Consider the following 16,556-nt stretch of genomic DNA (forward strand, 5'->3'; position numbering starts at 1 on the left):
ATAACTGTCCCACCATGCATTTTAAGCCCCTAATCCACCTAGATTGCTTCAATTGAGGGAATCTCTTCACATTTCATTAAACAATAGCTTAGTGCTTATAAAAAAACCGATGCATTGCTAAACTGAAATGCTTGAAGCTTCTGCTAGACAAATGTGTTAGAAAACTTTGATTGCGTTTTTCTCAATTGCTGATTTTGGAACATGGGACAACTATGCGTAGAACGGCAGTATACTATAGTTTTGAAAGTTAGATTCTTCGAAAAAAGTTGAAAAAACTCAAAATTTAAAAAAAAAATTCATTCAAAATCTGTCAGACCTACAAAATTTTAGTCAAAGAATGAAATGTATTTATGTTTTCATTAGAAAATATCAAGTAAATTGTTGAAAAAAAATATTTTGAAAATTCAAATTCATTTTTCTCAAAAATATGTTTTTTTAAATTCTGGAAAAATAGATATGAATAGCCCTTACAATTTTCAACAAGTCATCCATACATCGGAAAATGGGAATTTTTGCAGGGAAGAAGTTTTTCAAACAACAACTTTTTCATGTCATGTTTGTCAGAAACATGTCAAGACAATGTCAAACGTGAGGATTTACACACAAAAATGTAACGAGTAGAACATTATTTTTTGCAGAGGTCTCCATAACAGAATGCCCTATATAGCAGAAACTATAAAAGATAGAAAGTTGATGTCCTCGACGAAAGTTCATATTTCAATAAGATCTGAAACTTTGTCGAATACACTATATTGCTATCTTGACTTTAAACAAAACTAGGATCAGTAATTTTTCAGCGAAATTTTTGTTCAAAAAAATTTGTCGTATTTTTATGAAAATTTGAATAATTCTGTACATTTCATACTTTGACCCGAATTTTGTAGGTATTATAGTTTTTAAGTTATAATTTCTTGTAAAGAAGCAAGAAAAGAATTCTGGCCTTTTTAAAAAAGTAGTCTAATTGTTGTTTGAATACTTCAAGTATGCGAAGTTGTTTAAAAGACACATGTGCTTACGCCCACAACGTTTCGTTGCTATCTGAGAAGGTGCTGCCAACTCCTAAGACGAGCTTGCATAAAATTCGTCAATAACGAAAATAAAATCCATTTTTGTTTGTGAGATCAATATTTTTAATAAAGCTTATTGGCTTCATTTTGATATATCGATCATCTAAATCGGTTCAGAGGTTCAAAAGTTATGAATTTTTGGGAAAAAGTGGAAATAATTGATTTTTTCGAACCACTCTAAATTGGAAATGGTCACCCTAACGAAAGAAAAAAGAAATACAGGTCTAATGTTTTGTGATAAAGAACAAAATTACCTCCTTTCACGAAAACCTGGGAACCACTATATCGGTTTGGCATGGAATGGCTGACCTGTAAATTCGATGATGATTTTTTTTTCCATATACCCATTGCCACCCTAGTATACATGTTGTTTGGAATCAAAATAATGTTTTCGATTGTTATTCTCGTTATTCAATTGCCACATAATGTATATTGATAGCATTCAATACTCTATTACTCAATAGGCAGCAAGCGTCTGATCACAGTCTGGGCCAGAACATCACTTCAGCCTGTTACAAGTGCTTCAACATTCAAAGATCTATGTGGTTATTTATTTTGATGACTTGCTATAAATTTCCACCTTCGTGTATGAATGGGAGATCCGTGTGTCGTCTGTTCGATTTCCACTCTTTCTCTATCCATGCGACGGGTGTTCTATATCCGGATCAAACCGTTCATTTGTCAATCCTTAGCTTTTCTTAGTTTTTTAATAGATGTGTATGAAAATGTCATTAACTAATTTTTGCAACGGCAATTGTCTTCGACTGAAAACTAATAATTGACAGCGTGCACGCGATGCATGTAATTAGCGCTAATGACCACAGTCGATTAGCGGCACCGTGGTGCCCTCCGATGCGAGCCAATGCGAGAAGATGTGTACCACCTGTGTACTCTGCGGTCCGTTCCTCTCTCAGCGATACGAGTAGGTAAAGATTCTGTTTATATCAAACACTGCCTGCATGAAAATCCATGCCATGGGGTAATCTATGGCTGCATGATCTTTTGCATGATTCCTAATACATTGAATTACGAGAGACAAGAATTTTGTTCTAACTTTTCATTTCACTCTTTCAGATGTATGGCCGCTACACGAAAGATCTAGGAGAATACGCCAAAGATGAAGCGCGAAGACTCAGGCTTCTTGAACGAAGAAGAAAAAAAGACGATAAAGCAAGAAACAAGGTAATTGGGCGAGCCCCTCGGGCGCGGTGTCTCACATATCATTTCATCGTAGAATAGCATCAAGTCACCATCCCCCTTGTTGCTATCGGTATCAATATGACACTTTCTTTTTTCTCTTCCCTTTTTTTGTTTTTGTGATACAACACAAAAACTCAACATCTTTTCGGCCTACACGCTACTACCGAATGTACTTTCAACAATAATGATAAAAAACAACAAATCAAAACCAAAAAAAAAATCCCATGCTTCTCTTTGTTCAAACAAACCAATCGTTGAAATATAAAAATAGATGGAAATCATTTCAGGAGCTGTTGGGAGTGCGGGATAATAAGTTTTTTAAAGCCTCCTCATGGCTCTGGCGGAATACATTCGCGAGGCTCGGCGAAGACTGGGTGTTCCTGGCCCTACTCGGCATCATCATGGCGCTGCTGTCTTACGTGATGGATAAGGGCATCGCAATGTGTACGAATTGTGAGTAAAAAACTGGCGACTGTATGTGTGCTTTAGGTTTTCGATGAACTGTTTCCTTTTTTTCTGATTCCAGCCCGTGTATGGCTGTATCGAGATCTCACCAACCATCCGGTGGCCCAGTACCTGGCCTGGGTGTCGCTACCAGTGTGCCTTATTCTTTTCTCTGCCGGCTTCGTTCACCTGGTGGCCCCGCAGAGCATAGGCTCCGGCATTCCGGAAATGAAGACTATTCTCCGTGGCGTTGCGCTCAAGGAGTACCTCACCTTCAAAACGCTCGTCGCGAAGGTGATAGGCCTAACGGCAACCCTGGGCTCGGGGATGCCCCTCGGCAAGGAGGGTCCCTTTGTACATATAGCTAGTATAGTATCGCAGTTGTTAAGTAAAATCATAACATCATTCCAATCGATCTACGAGAATGAGTCTCGCAACACCGAAATGCTGGCAGCGGCCTGTGCCGTTGGTGTGGGATCCTGCTTCGCCGCGCCGGTAGGCGGTGTGCTGTTCAGTATTGAAGTCACGACGACCTACTTCGCCGTCCGAAACTACTGGCGGGGTTTTTTCGCGGCCGTCTGCGGTGCCACCGTATTCCGGCTGCTGGCGGTGTGGTTCCAGAAGGCAGACACCGTGACGGCACTGTTCGCAACCAACTTCACTGCCGACTTCCCCTTCGATCCACAGGAGCTGTTCGTCTTTGCGTTGATCGGGTAAGTTCCGTGGGAAATTTTCGAATGGTCAGTTCACCCTAACCAGCGTTAGTCAATTATTCATTGTCATCTGTAGGTTTGAGCGATCTTCATGAAAATCTTGACGAATCGATTTTCTGAACGGTGTAGGGATCGATTCATTGATTAGATAGGTACCAGAGAATCGATCTTCGCCGAATAGATTTTTGATAAATCAAAAGGCTTTTTGACATACGATCGTTATTGCGACATATTAACCAGCTTAACCAGCAATTTTTTGCTTGAAATACGAACAGAAAATATAGTAAAAAAGTTTGACGATTAAAATGGGTATGTTTTTTCGATTACACTAACCACTCACTTTCCTCCCCGACGCAGTAAGCAATCTTTTTGTCTACAATTCGGCGTTAGCTCACACTGCGAGTCGATGCCTATTACGAGTTATTTTCCATGTTTCGGACAAACAGACATTTACTAGTTGGCAGAATCAAAGGAGGGATGTTCTTGGAAGATGGTTTTATCCCCGAAGTTCAATCAATTCGGGCTCAGTTCACGTCTTTATCGTGTAGGTCTTGCTACTTATGTAATTTTATGTAATTGTGGTTCAGGATGTCATCATATCGAGCATGTTGTTTGGTTATGCAAAAATGCAATTAATGAATTTAACTGGCCCCTGATTTAGAAGTTCGAAAGGGTGTACTCCGGCATTATGATAGCTTGAGTAATTGCGATCTTAATATTATGTTCCCCATATATGTCTTCCTTAGAAGCCTGCTTCCCTTCCTTGAATGCACTTGCCTATTCTCCTTTCCCTATCGTATACATAAGCAGCACTTAGCACCCAATGAGATCAGTTCACTACAGCAGCTACGCGAACTTCCCAAGAGAGCCCTCAGGGCCATACAAACAATGTCCCGGACAACGTGGCAACGAAGGGTAAAATGCTATTTTTATCCATAATACATTTCTGTAGTCATAGATTTGACTTTGGTTTATATTTATGTAGATCTTAATTATTTCGACTTGTGCTTAAAAATAATAGTTTATGACTCCTTGTTTTCTTTTGCATAATTGAATAAACAGAAGAAAAAAGGTTGTAATGGCTTCAGTGGTATTTTTGTGTACATTTTTGAACAGAATTTGGTACTGCATTCTACCACGTTATCTCATCTTACCCGTATAGGATACAAGTTCATACAGGAAAATTTTTTCAGGGCTTCCATTTAGTGTATCAAAAGAGAAAAAAATACAGATTTTGACCAATGAAGAAACTCAATTCAAATGCAATTACTACACACAATCACAATCCCATCAAGATCAAGATCTCGTCCGTGCCCCTCGTCCCAAACTCATTACCTTTTTTCTAATTGTCATCTATTCTTAAAACAGGGCATGAAGGTTATAAAAACTCCAGAAAACAAAGCATTTTCAGGACATTCATCTTGTATCGTCATAATTTTTTTTTTAATTGAGTAAATCAATTGAAAAAGCTATATGAGAAATTTAACATCTAGTATTTACCCAGAACTCTGGGATTGTTGTCAGCAAATTACTTCAATATGCTTTCAAGCTTTCTATTGTAGTACCCTATTTTATTGAAACATACAAGATTCTCGAATAAAAATGTTTTTCAATTACCTGTACAATTACTGTTTACAAGCATTGATGGCTTGTAAACTTGTAGTAAAACTTTTACCACTTTTTTTTTAACTTAATAATTTTCAACAATCTCTTTAGTGATTTTTTTTTATCCCATTTATTTATTTAAGGCTCATTAGCATTTTAGATGTAACAGAGCCGAATTTTTTAATCGTGTACATGTCACATGGTTATCATATCTATAATTAGCACATTACACAGTTGTCATTCGCCAGTATTCCTTCTATACCATTACATATGGTACATTCACACAGTAGCCATTTAGGCGTAAGATTATCCATTCTGTTCTTCCATTATCCAGTTGGACCACCGGACAGCGGAGACAGTTGATTGATCATTGTTGAGCTATTTATAGAACAGCAGCCCGATGTGTCTTGCAGAGCAGAGCAGTTGTATGGATGAAACGATCTTATTTCGGCCGTGGATCGATCTCCATCGCTGATGATTGTTGCGTGGACGTAGCTATTCTGTAACAACACAAAGATGGTCAATGAGGGTCCTGAGTTCTTTAGTGATAATTGCAACCATTTACCCCTTCCTCTATTTTCTATGTCATTTATTGATATTTCTTTATGTTGAAGCTTCATGGCTTAAAATGTCGAAGGGTTATATTACTTAAATGATAATTATATGTTTGATCTCAAGTTATTTGTTGTTCGAAATAATAAAATAATTCAAAGTTATCCGTTTCAACCCAGTTCCCCTTTTTCTTTTCCCAAGTTTTTGGCGCTTCGTTATTTCAATCGACTTCTTCACATGTTCTGCGTCTTTATTCAACATATCCCTGGACTCGCTTGTGGCCACTGCAGCAGTAACGTGAAGCTTACTTTTACCGTGAGTTGATTAGTTGCCAGAATACACGGCAGGATAGGAAGGAATCAACGTTTCTTCTGTTAGAAGTTCATCTAGTTGCACATTGTCCACCAATTATCCATAGTCCCTCTTATCTATCTGCTGGTCTCTAGTTGAAAAACATGTGTATTATTTATATAAGATTTCAAAATAGGTTGGTGCATTATATGAATCTACAGTTTGCATCCATAACAAGCCTGAAAATGTAATGTAATTCTCATTTAAAATGATAGTGAAACCATGGGGTTACTCGAAAGAATCAATTGGGATGTTAATTCTATAGTTATATCATCAGAGTTTGAGGCATTTCAAGATATTATTACAAAGTGTCCGAAATATGATTCAGAACGGGACCACTTTTCACGGAAATCTAAGAACCACTATATCGGATTGACATGGTATGGCTACATATAACGGTTATTTCAACGCTACAAACAGAAACCGATTGGGACAACAAACGACGCTATATTTTTTCCCACTCTCTTGACATATCTCTTCAGTAAGGTTTGTCATTTCATAATGGAAAGATATACGATCCAACAACGAGTCGAGATTATTAAAATATACTACCGAAATTCGGAGTCAATGGCCTCAATTTTAAGTCCAATTTATGGCCGTCATAATCGTCTTGCCAGATCAACAATTGAGGGTCTAGTGGAAAAATTTGAATCCACAGGCACAGTACAAAATGTTCCCGTGCCAGTGAGACAAAGAAGTGCCCGTAGTGTCGAGAATATTGCTGCCGTTAGCGCATCGTTTGAGGAAGACCCAAATCAGTCTGTCACATGTCGTTCTCAAGCGTTGGGCATCTCTGTAACGTCGTTGTCCTTACCCTACAAGATCAAATTGACACAATAACTGAAGCCGTTTGACCACGAGAAGAGTCGTATGTTCGTGAATTCGGTTGAGCAACAACTTGAAAATGATCCGGATTTTCATCGAAAAATCATCTTCAGCCATGAGGCTCATTTCTGGCCGAATGGCTTCGTCAATAAACAAAATATGCGTTGTTGGTCAGGCAGGAATCCACACGTACTCCATGAGTCACCATTCATCCCGAAAAAATTAAGGTTCGGTGCGATTTATGGTCCGGCGGCGTCATTGGACCGTACTTCTTCCGTGATGATCAAGACCGTCGAAAATTGGATCCAGCGTGTCTGGACTTCTGCAAGCGTGCCCGTGGTGGTCATGCAAAAGAAATCGAGTTCCATACATAATGGCATCAAATGTGCTTTCACATGAATAAAGAATTTCTTTAATATCTAAAACCGTTTTGCAAAAAAAACTTTTGTAGCGCTCTTATTCAAAACCCCGATACAATACAATAAAATACAATAATTTTTTATTCAATAATTCAACTTATTCAAGGTGATTATTTTCTATAGTATGAAATACCATCATAAAATGGTATGGAATCCATTCAATATCATGATGAAGCTCCCACAAATTATAAAAAATCAATGCTCAAACACTACCCAGAATACATTAAATCGTATATCCATGCTATATACAGCATATATATGCATCTAAAACGTCTAAAAACGTCTAAAACGTCTGTTGTAGAATACATTAAATCGTATATCCATGCTATATACAGCATATATATGCATCTAAAACGTCTAAAAACGTCTAAAACGTCTATTGTCATTACAATATGCGATTCATTACATACATCCCACTTTCAGTTGATGAGGAATACAAATATTTGAAATGAAAAACCTCGATTTTTTCTATCACTACAGATTAAGTCTTGATTCGGTGTAACAAGCATGAGTCGCATGAACATATAAATTGAATCAATGTAGTACTGAGAAAAATTGTTTCACATGGTGTGGAAAATCGTTCAACAGTAAATCATGCTAGATCGTAATTGAGGCCTTATTACATAATATTAGCAATTTGTCATACCAAGATCCACTATGTCGTATGTAGAGTGTCGACGTCTGGTGGTGATGTGGTGATTTAGTGAAGCAAATTGATCTTTACCAGATCAGCAGGCCCGAAAGCAGATTTAAATTGGCAAAATTTGAATGGAAATTTTCACTTCAAGTTATTTGATTACTGAAAACACGTAGCACTGAACTTAACTTGACCATCTGTATATATAAAAATGGATTTCTGTCTGTCTGATTCTTTTGAACTTGGAAACTACTGAACTGATTGACACGAAAATTGGTATGAAGGGGTTTTTGGGGTCGGGGAAGGTTCTTATGATAGTTCGAGACCCCTCTCTCCTCCCTTCCACCTCCCTCTCTGAGGGGGGCTGCCATACAAATGAAACACAAATTTCTGCATTACTCGAGAATTAATCAAGCAAGTGAAACCAAAATAAGCACATGGAGGTTTTATGGTGCAATAAATTTTTCTATAAAACGGGTTAATAGAAAGCACTGGATAGAAAGTGTATATCGCTAAAAGCATGATGCATTTTTTGCAACAATTCCTAGAGTAGTTAACGGGTGTTACGATTGATCAAACAAAAATGAGTTTAAATTGATTAATTTTTTGATTAAATACAGAACATATTTCTTAGCGAACTTCGACAGTTTCACATGCTTAAAATTAGCTGCCACCTTTGCCCTTCCGGTTGCCGTGTTGCCGTATAAAACTCTTACCCAGGAAGCTGTCATCATCGTGTACCGCTTCCGGGATCGTGTTTTGACCGGGATCGTTTTTATACTGATATCATCCAGAATTATTCAACTCAATTACATAACATAAGCTGGTATAACATAATAAGATGGCAGATAAAAAGATCGATTTGCAAAATCCTCTGAAAGTGCTACCATGGATATAAAAATATGATAATCGTTGCGTAATAAGAATACACACAAAATCTCTATACCCTACAGTCTCGTCAGTGGTCTCGGTGGCGCATTATATGTGTGGGTACACAGGAAATACGTACTTTTCATGAGGTCCAACAAAAGAATGAACAAATTTCTTCAGAAAAAGTAAGTAATCTCCGCAGAATGATCGGGAAATCTGTTTAGTGTTGAGTCCGTCATCTACATTTCAGCCGTTTCCTGTATCCCGGAATCGTGTCACTGATTGTGGCGACCCTTTCATTCCCTCATGGCTTCGGCCAGTTCATAGCCGGCGAGCTGAGTACCCACGAGCAGGTCCATCAGCTATTCTCGAACTTCACCTGGAGCAAGTATGATCTCACCGTGGAGCAGGCCGCCATCGTGTCCAATTGGCGAACGGCTTACACCGATGTTTTTACAAACTTGATTGTTTATCTGTTGTTTACGGTGAGTCATTGCTCGATATCCACTATATCCCGTTAGATTCAGTCCTATTCTGTTTCCAGTTTTTCTTCTCCATTGTTGCCTCGACCATTCCGGTTCCCTCGGGTATATTTATCCCTGTGTTCAAGATAGGAGCTGCCTTCGGTCGTCTCATTGGCGAGGCGATGCACCTGTGGTTCCCATACGGTGTACGTTACGGTGGTAAACTGGCGCCGATTATCCCGGGTGGCTATTCTGTAGTAGGAGCGGCCGCTTTCTCAGGTGCTGTAACCCACACAGTATCAGTGGGTGTGATTGTGTTCGAAATGACGGGCCAGATTACACACATCGTACCGGTGATGATTGCTTCGTTGGTGTCAAATGCAGTGGCAGCGTTATTGCAGCCCTCCATGTACGATAGCATTATACTAATCAAAAAATTACCTTACCTGCCCGATTTGCTGCCAAGTGGATCCGGTATGTACAATATCTATGTGGAAGATTTTATGGTTCGTGAAGTAAAATACATCTGGAAGGGAATCTCGTACCAAAGGTTGAAGGAAATTCTGAAAACAAACAAAGGATTAAGAAGCCTTCCGATCGTTGATAGCCCTGATAATAAGGTCCTTCTGGGCAGCGTTCAACGATACGAACTGATCAAAATGATCGACAAACATATCGGCCGTGAGAAACGATTGGAAGTAGCCGCAAAATGGTTAAAGGAGGCAGAAGAGAAAGCACGAGAGGAACACGAGCGACTACAGAGGGAAGCCGAAGAGCATATAAAATCACGCCGTCCATCTCGTTTTGAAGTCAGCCCAGCGCCGGATATCCTCAAGCTCCGTGAGCGAGCCAACAACGAAATGTTACCACCTCAAGCCAAGAAAGACTCCGCGTATAGTCCAGTCTTCGGCACACAGCCGAAGAAATCCATCCTCAAAAAGACCAACTCATTTACGCTGAAGGGATTCACACCTCTTTCGCCACATAGTCCGGTTCAAACGCCCTACACAACGATTACCGGGACGGAAAGCCGAATCCGATCAGCCTTCGATATCATTTTCCGCAAATCAGCCACGCTTCAGGACGTTACTCCGGATCCGGAAATCGGATCCATCGGAACGCCTAGCATTAGTGGGACAGAAATACCGCTCACTCCCGGAATCTCCAAGAAGGTGCAGCTACCGAGGGAACGTGTCATCGATATGTCTCCCGAGGATCAAAAAGCCTGGGAACTGGAGGAGATGACCAAACCAATCGATGTGGACCATCTGCATATAGATCCAGCTCCATTCCAACTAGTCGAACGAACATCGATTCTGAAAGTGCACTCACTTTTCTCGATGGTCGGTATCAATCATGCGTACGTGACTAATGTCGGTCGACTGGTCGGAGTGGTCGCCCTGAAAGAGGTATTGTTTGGAAATCGTTCACACAATCCGAACCATTTGCTAATTCATATTTTGCAGCTACGTGTGGCAATTGAGAACGTGAACAGTGGAACTCTGACGCCAGAAACAGTGAAACAGCGACAGGAAGAGGAAGCGTTAGCAAAGGCTCAAAAAGGTAGGTCCAAAAGGGCAAAAGTATCGTTCGTTTAAGTTGATGACAATAAATTTCAAGAAAAATCCACAATTATTCCATTAGATTAGCATCTTGCCTAGGGCAGATTATTATGTCATCCGAATGCGGGAGGTATCATCCAAGTATTACTTGTCTGTGGATTTAAGCTATCCAAAATAATTGCTCTTCAATAGTTGTCGCCTTCTTATTTTCAAAAACGTTAATCGTTAGCGTTAGCGTTTATCAGAAATATCTAGTTAACTTGCGAATAGGAGGACAAACAGGTTTTCTACCTAGAGCAGTCCAGAAGATCGTAATGCCCTCGTGTTGCTTGAATAGAGGAAGCTTATGTAGACTTTCCTTGAGGTAGATCTACCCGTTTACAGTCCCGGTAGCCACGAATGGTGCACTCCGTTCGCCACTTGAGCAGATCGCTTGCAAAATCGTTCGTCTTGGCGAAATGTTTCTGCTTCCTTACTTCCTCCGGAACATCAAACTTCTGCTGGGCAGTGAAGGACAGTAGCCCCGGAATCTGCCGGAAGTTCGTCTCGACGTAAGTCTCATCATCCATGACGAAACAATAAGGCTTCATCAGTGTGATAACCACTTCCTCTCTCGCTAGTCTCCGTCACATGAATTCGCGTTGACGGCGGAATGGTGTCGACATCTGGATACGATATTAGTTTGTATGAGGTCAACTATTCTCTATCAGATTAGTCGACCCTAAGGCAGTTTTAAATTGCTAAAATTTGAATGAAATTTTTTTCTTTGCGTTATTTGCCTTCTATAAGTACGCTGTTCTGACCCCAATTTAAACTATTTTCTATCAATTTTCAGATATTCTCACCAAAACTTGCCATTATAATACAAAATTATCTTTAAACACAATTTGTGTATGATATTTTTTTACTACTTGCAAGCAAAAGTGATTTTAGTTTACCTAGAGTACTAATTTGGTTTGGTAAAAATAATTTTCATTCATAATTTTTATTTTAAAAGCACGTTTATGTCTTTTGCAAACCCATATTGTCATGCCTGCTCCCCCATTTCGTAATACGAAGCTCAATGCCGTCAACGCGGATACCGTTGCTACTCTCCCTCACTGACAACTCCCGTTTCAGCGCAAGGTTTGTTATAAATATGGTGGCCCTAAACTCAAAGTATGTGAACATAAAGGTGCTATATACTACAGTCAGCATCTGGGGAAGTTCCCGGGCCATGTACTTTTCCGCTGCATTTTGTCGTTCGTCATGATTTAGAGCCTTCTGCACGTTTATACGTATCAGTGGCGTCGACTGGGTGGTGCGGAGGGTTTTTTCGGCGTACATCATTTATAGATAGCGACGAGGGAGGGGTGCAACCAGACACTTCCGCCCCGAGTGCAACAGCTCCACTCGACGCCACTGGTACGTATGCAGTCCTTCTCGGTCCTTAGCTCACTGAACTTAGATTCAACGTTTAAGAACACGACTCCCCGTTGACTTCACGATTTCGAGTTGTTTTCCAATGGGTAATTTTCTACAGCGTTTTTTCCGTGATGCAATTTGATGTAAGCCACCCTTCAATTATGTTCGTCATTTTCATTAGATCTTGATATGTATTTCCATTCTGTATGACATGGCTTGATTGTGTTTTGAGTGACATATTCAAATACCCACTTTAACTAGTACGAGTTGGAAGAAATTTCATTGACCAATATCCTTTGGATTAGAATCGAACCCGAAGCTACCACCATGATGTAGCCACATGGCCACGGGAGTCACTTTTGGTGATTTTATCTTATGAAAATTTTCAATTTTATTTCTTCTTTACAGAGTCGGAAAACAACAACGCAACCCCCGAGGATCCCCTTCTGCCGAAAGGAGTTGGTGACAACTACAGTGATAAGAAAGTAAATACTACCATAACATCTATGGACTCGGCGTTATCCAATTCGGATAACTGCTCTGAAATCGAATTAGAGAATATCAGGTTAACACATGATAAGAATAGCAACAACAATAATAGCAACGGGAACCACAATAACAACACAAACAGTAACGGTGGCGTTCAACAGCAGTAGTGCTCGATGGTTCAATTTTACCGTCTGAACACCTATTATTGTCATCGGTACACCTCTGATTTGTTTATGACAATAGTGACACTTTGACACACGCATAGACACACACATTCAATCCAATCCACTCATACGTGCATATCATCGTACCACACAAACAGAACTATGCAACAAACGCTAATAGGAAATTCGTCAGGTTTCGCATGTAGGCCTTTATCGGCTGTCGGCTTGGAACATTGAACAAGGTACATGTGAGAGGATTCGTTTACTGCTTTTGCCCTGCTTTGGAGTTTACAGCTTTCAGCGTTTGACTACTCTCGGTATGGCAAAATTTGCACTCTAAAGGATCTCAGCACATTTTGTAACAATTTCAGAAATGTGAATGTTTTTCAAAATACCAAACTAACAAGTGTGCATGAAACGGCTTCTACTTCAAGCAGTTGTTTATAGTTAATTTTTTTTCTCTTCCCACAGATATTTATGGAGTAAGTATGGATCAGCGGATAGTCGATATTCTGCAGAGCTGGTGAGCCTTTCCTCTCTCCCCGTGGGAATTTTACGCTGATTTACGCGAAAGTTGTGATTCTAATTTTAGCCTCTAGAAGTTTAAGATTATTATTTTTACCTTTATGATTGACATTATTATCTGTTGAATTTTGACCACAGGGAACCCGAGAGAGGGAATGTTACAGTCTTTTTATAAAGAAGGATGAGGAGCTTGTTAATGCGCGCGAATTTCGAGATAAATACTTGATAGATGTGTAAGGTTATCTCCGTAACTACTCGTGCCGACAGCAGAATCCGTGATCAATTGCAAGTTTCACCGTATGTTGTATCGTTGTAATTATTTAATGGGGCCAAAGTAATCCCCACCCACTTTGATAGGAAATTACGATACAGTTATTATTCATTTATGTAGGGACAAACGAAACGCTAATATTTAATAAATTTGTAACTATGTCAACTACACTGTGCCTCGTTGGAAACGATAGCTATAGTAAACACTGATTACTGAAAAAAGACATTTTTCGTCCAAATTGTAGAACGAATGTGATGTGGTGGGTTCAGCCCACAGTATCTGCCAAACTGGCCAGGAATTATTTCAGTCTTACGGGGCAGCTTAGTCAGGGAAGGCGAAAATATTGTTATGAAGTTTCGTTCGTCATATTGAGCGAGCGTCAAGTTCGGAACAACCGAATGAAATAAATTAAGACATAAATTATTGATGCAATGTAGTTCTCTGGATCGAAACTGGATCAAAAAGAAATACCACATAATACCCATGAAAATTCTCAAAGAAATTCGAAATAGGACAATCGGACTAGACCCAAGCAAAGAACAAGGATAAAACGCAACGGACTAGAGTCGGAAACTCCTGATCTGGAACTGAACGTCAGTCAACTTTCTTGGGAGTACCCGAAATGTTTCGGAAATATTGAATGCCCGTAATTTCAACATCGTTGTGCTGCAGCAGGTGTTCTGAAAAGGTTAGACGGTGCGATTGTTTCAAGGTGGTCATACCATCCACCAGAGCTGCGACACGATACAACACGACACGATCTGGGAACAGCTTCCATCGAAATGAGAGAAATGGCCAATCAACGATGGAATGTACAGGATAGCACCGATGACGATAAAGAAGAATTCTAAGCACAACTAGAGAGCGAATATGATTGCGGCCCAAAACGTGATATCAACATCGTCATCGGTAATTTAAACTCAGGTCGGCCAAGAAGAGAAACTCAGATCGGTAATTGGTAGGTTAAGCGTTCATCCGTGAGTCAACGAAAATGGCATAAGTCTTATCGATTTCACTACCTCCAAGAAGATGGATGTACGTAGCAATAGCCACAAACAAAGTTTCCACTTCTGGTTACACCTCGGGATCACCAGTGATGGCATTTTCACTGGAATGATACACTCGCGCGAGTTTCATGCCTAAACTAAGGACACAGTCATCACTCACCAAAGAGAAACCATGCGCTTCTCCCTTTCACCGCCGAATATATTAAGAGTCAGTGTGCGCTATTTGGGAGAAATCTTGGTGCGAGTGAGTAACACTTTCTTACAATCTCTTTACTCTTGGTAGCTCGAGTGTGCGAGAACCTTTGTCCAGCACTGAAGCGCTCTGATCCGCACTCTGCTACACTGAGGCGTACACTGAAGAATAAACTGAAAAGCGCCTTCTCATTCGACATACAATCCAAACCATTCTTCACCTAGGTTCACTTTTTTCAGCGAACCACAGCGCTAAGTTAATTGAAAGTCATTTCTGTTCTTTTACCTGTGCGCATCCACCAGAGCGCCAACCAGGTACGAGCTCACCAAAGTATACTCTCCAGTGAATTTATCCGCTGCACTGTAGATAGTTTGTGCGCTCTCTTACCACACTCTAGCGCGACCGAGTGTTGAGTGAAAAAAAACTTATCTTCCATCATCTTGCGTTCACACATATTTAGAACTATGGTGATTATAGACCAAAGAGGAGCGCTCTCGATGAGGATGACGAAGAAGATGGGTGATTTCAAGTTTCTATTCGCTACATAGATAGGCTGACCAAATAGCTCAGGAACAAAAACGGGACACGTAAGCAAAAAAACACAAAATGCATTTTTTTTTTGTAGAATTCAATGAAAGAGTGAATAAAACCGAGAATAAAACCAAAAAATCGAACATTCTTAGATTAACCTACTTTGGCATTTCTCTACAGCGAATTTTATTCGTTCATATTCAGATGGTGGAGAGACTTTGCGAAGCAAATCGGGATTTTCAGAAATTTTATCATAGAAATCCAAATCCAATTCCAGATCGAAGTTTTGTCCAACATTGAGTCGTGACTTTTTCGTAGCCCACATAAATTCTTTCAACTGGTCCGGTACTACTAGGCAGACACAACATATAATTAGTAAGCTTAACAAATTTCGTACACTCTAGAAATTCCATTTCGGAAAATATTTGCACCCAACGATTTGCAACTAGCACAGATTTTATGTTCCTACTTTTTATCTCAATTACTACAATTCCTCGGATTATTGTCCACTAATCATACAAGAGGTGTTTATCTATCTCAGTTGGAAGTGCTTTTTATGAATGCTACTTTCAAACTCTGTTTATTCAGGAATGAGCTTCAATAAAACCTGTAGTGTTTCTCCTAGGCTAGCCATCCATTTTTCAATGTAATCAAATACAGTATCGTAGAAATTTTTCATATTCTTTGCGAAATTCAGCCTCCTGCATTTAGTTTCAATCAACTAGACTATTAAGAACACTAATGAAATCATCAGGAATAACAGAAAACTCAGCAGCAAATGCATCGTCTTTTTCAATAAGGCAATAAATGCTTGAAAGGCCACCAACTGATATCTGGTAGATTAAGTAGTAGTTTAACGCATGGGTTTTCAAATTAATCTCGCAGGACATTTCTCCGTTGGAAGAAAATAGGAGCGAAACGTTTCTATAGTGAAAGACACTCCTCCCCCTCTCTAAGGGGAGAAAAGGGAAGGGGTATGTCTTCATTGTATCATATTTTCTGTATCAAACATTTATTCCATGTAACGCAGCCTACGAGTGGCCCTTGAGATAAACCATGGATAGCCTCTGTAGAATATATAGATTTCTCTCGGTTATATTCTCAGGTTTCCCAAAGATGACGCGGAGAGTTATGTCGATGAAAGGTTGCCTAGAGATAATTCGTAGAGTTATTTTAATGAAAAGTACGTACGATAAATAATAGGAAACAAAGTTTTCTCTCGCTTAACTACTCAGGTTTCCCAGGGATAGCTCTCCGGCGTCG

At 39.7% G+C, this 16,556-nt stretch overlaps 1 protein-coding gene across 23 annotated transcripts in view; it reads left to right on the forward strand.

The window, feature by feature from the left end:
* Window positions 1–13,989, forward strand: part of LOC129764702 (chloride channel protein 2) — a 151,566-nt gene extending 137,577 nt beyond the window's left edge. For 10 of the 23 annotated variants that reach the window (XR_008741278.1, XR_008741271.1, XR_008741282.1 and 7 more), the window contains 9 exons: window positions 2,142–2,249; window positions 2,555–2,720; window positions 2,794–3,424; window positions 8,767–8,868; window positions 8,934–9,168; window positions 9,228–10,556; window positions 10,614–10,710; window positions 12,522–13,008; window positions 13,238–13,989. Coding sequence is in view for 2 of the 23 variants with exons in the window: in XM_055764194.1 (XP_055620169.1) it covers window positions 2,142–2,249; window positions 2,555–2,720; window positions 2,794–3,424; window positions 8,767–8,868; window positions 8,934–9,168; window positions 9,228–10,556; window positions 10,614–10,710; window positions 12,522–12,769 (2,916 nt within the window). In the remaining 21 variants the exon portion in view is untranslated. Of the gene's footprint in view, window positions 1–400; window positions 1,994–2,141; window positions 2,250–2,538; window positions 2,721–2,793; window positions 3,425–8,766; window positions 8,869–8,933; window positions 9,169–9,227; window positions 10,557–10,613; window positions 10,711–12,521; window positions 13,084–13,237 lie in introns of those variants that run through there. The other 13 variants (XR_008741326.1, XR_008741393.1, XR_008741397.1 and 10 more) reach the window with 8 other exon arrangements.
* Window positions 13,990–16,556: the final 2,567 nt, after the last annotated feature.

Source organism: Toxorhynchites rutilus, chromosome 1 (assembly GCF_029784135.1).
Source record: "Toxorhynchites rutilus septentrionalis strain SRP chromosome 1, ASM2978413v1, whole genome shotgun sequence".
Classification (NCBI taxonomy): domain Eukaryota; kingdom Metazoa; phylum Arthropoda; class Insecta; order Diptera; family Culicidae; genus Toxorhynchites; species Toxorhynchites rutilus.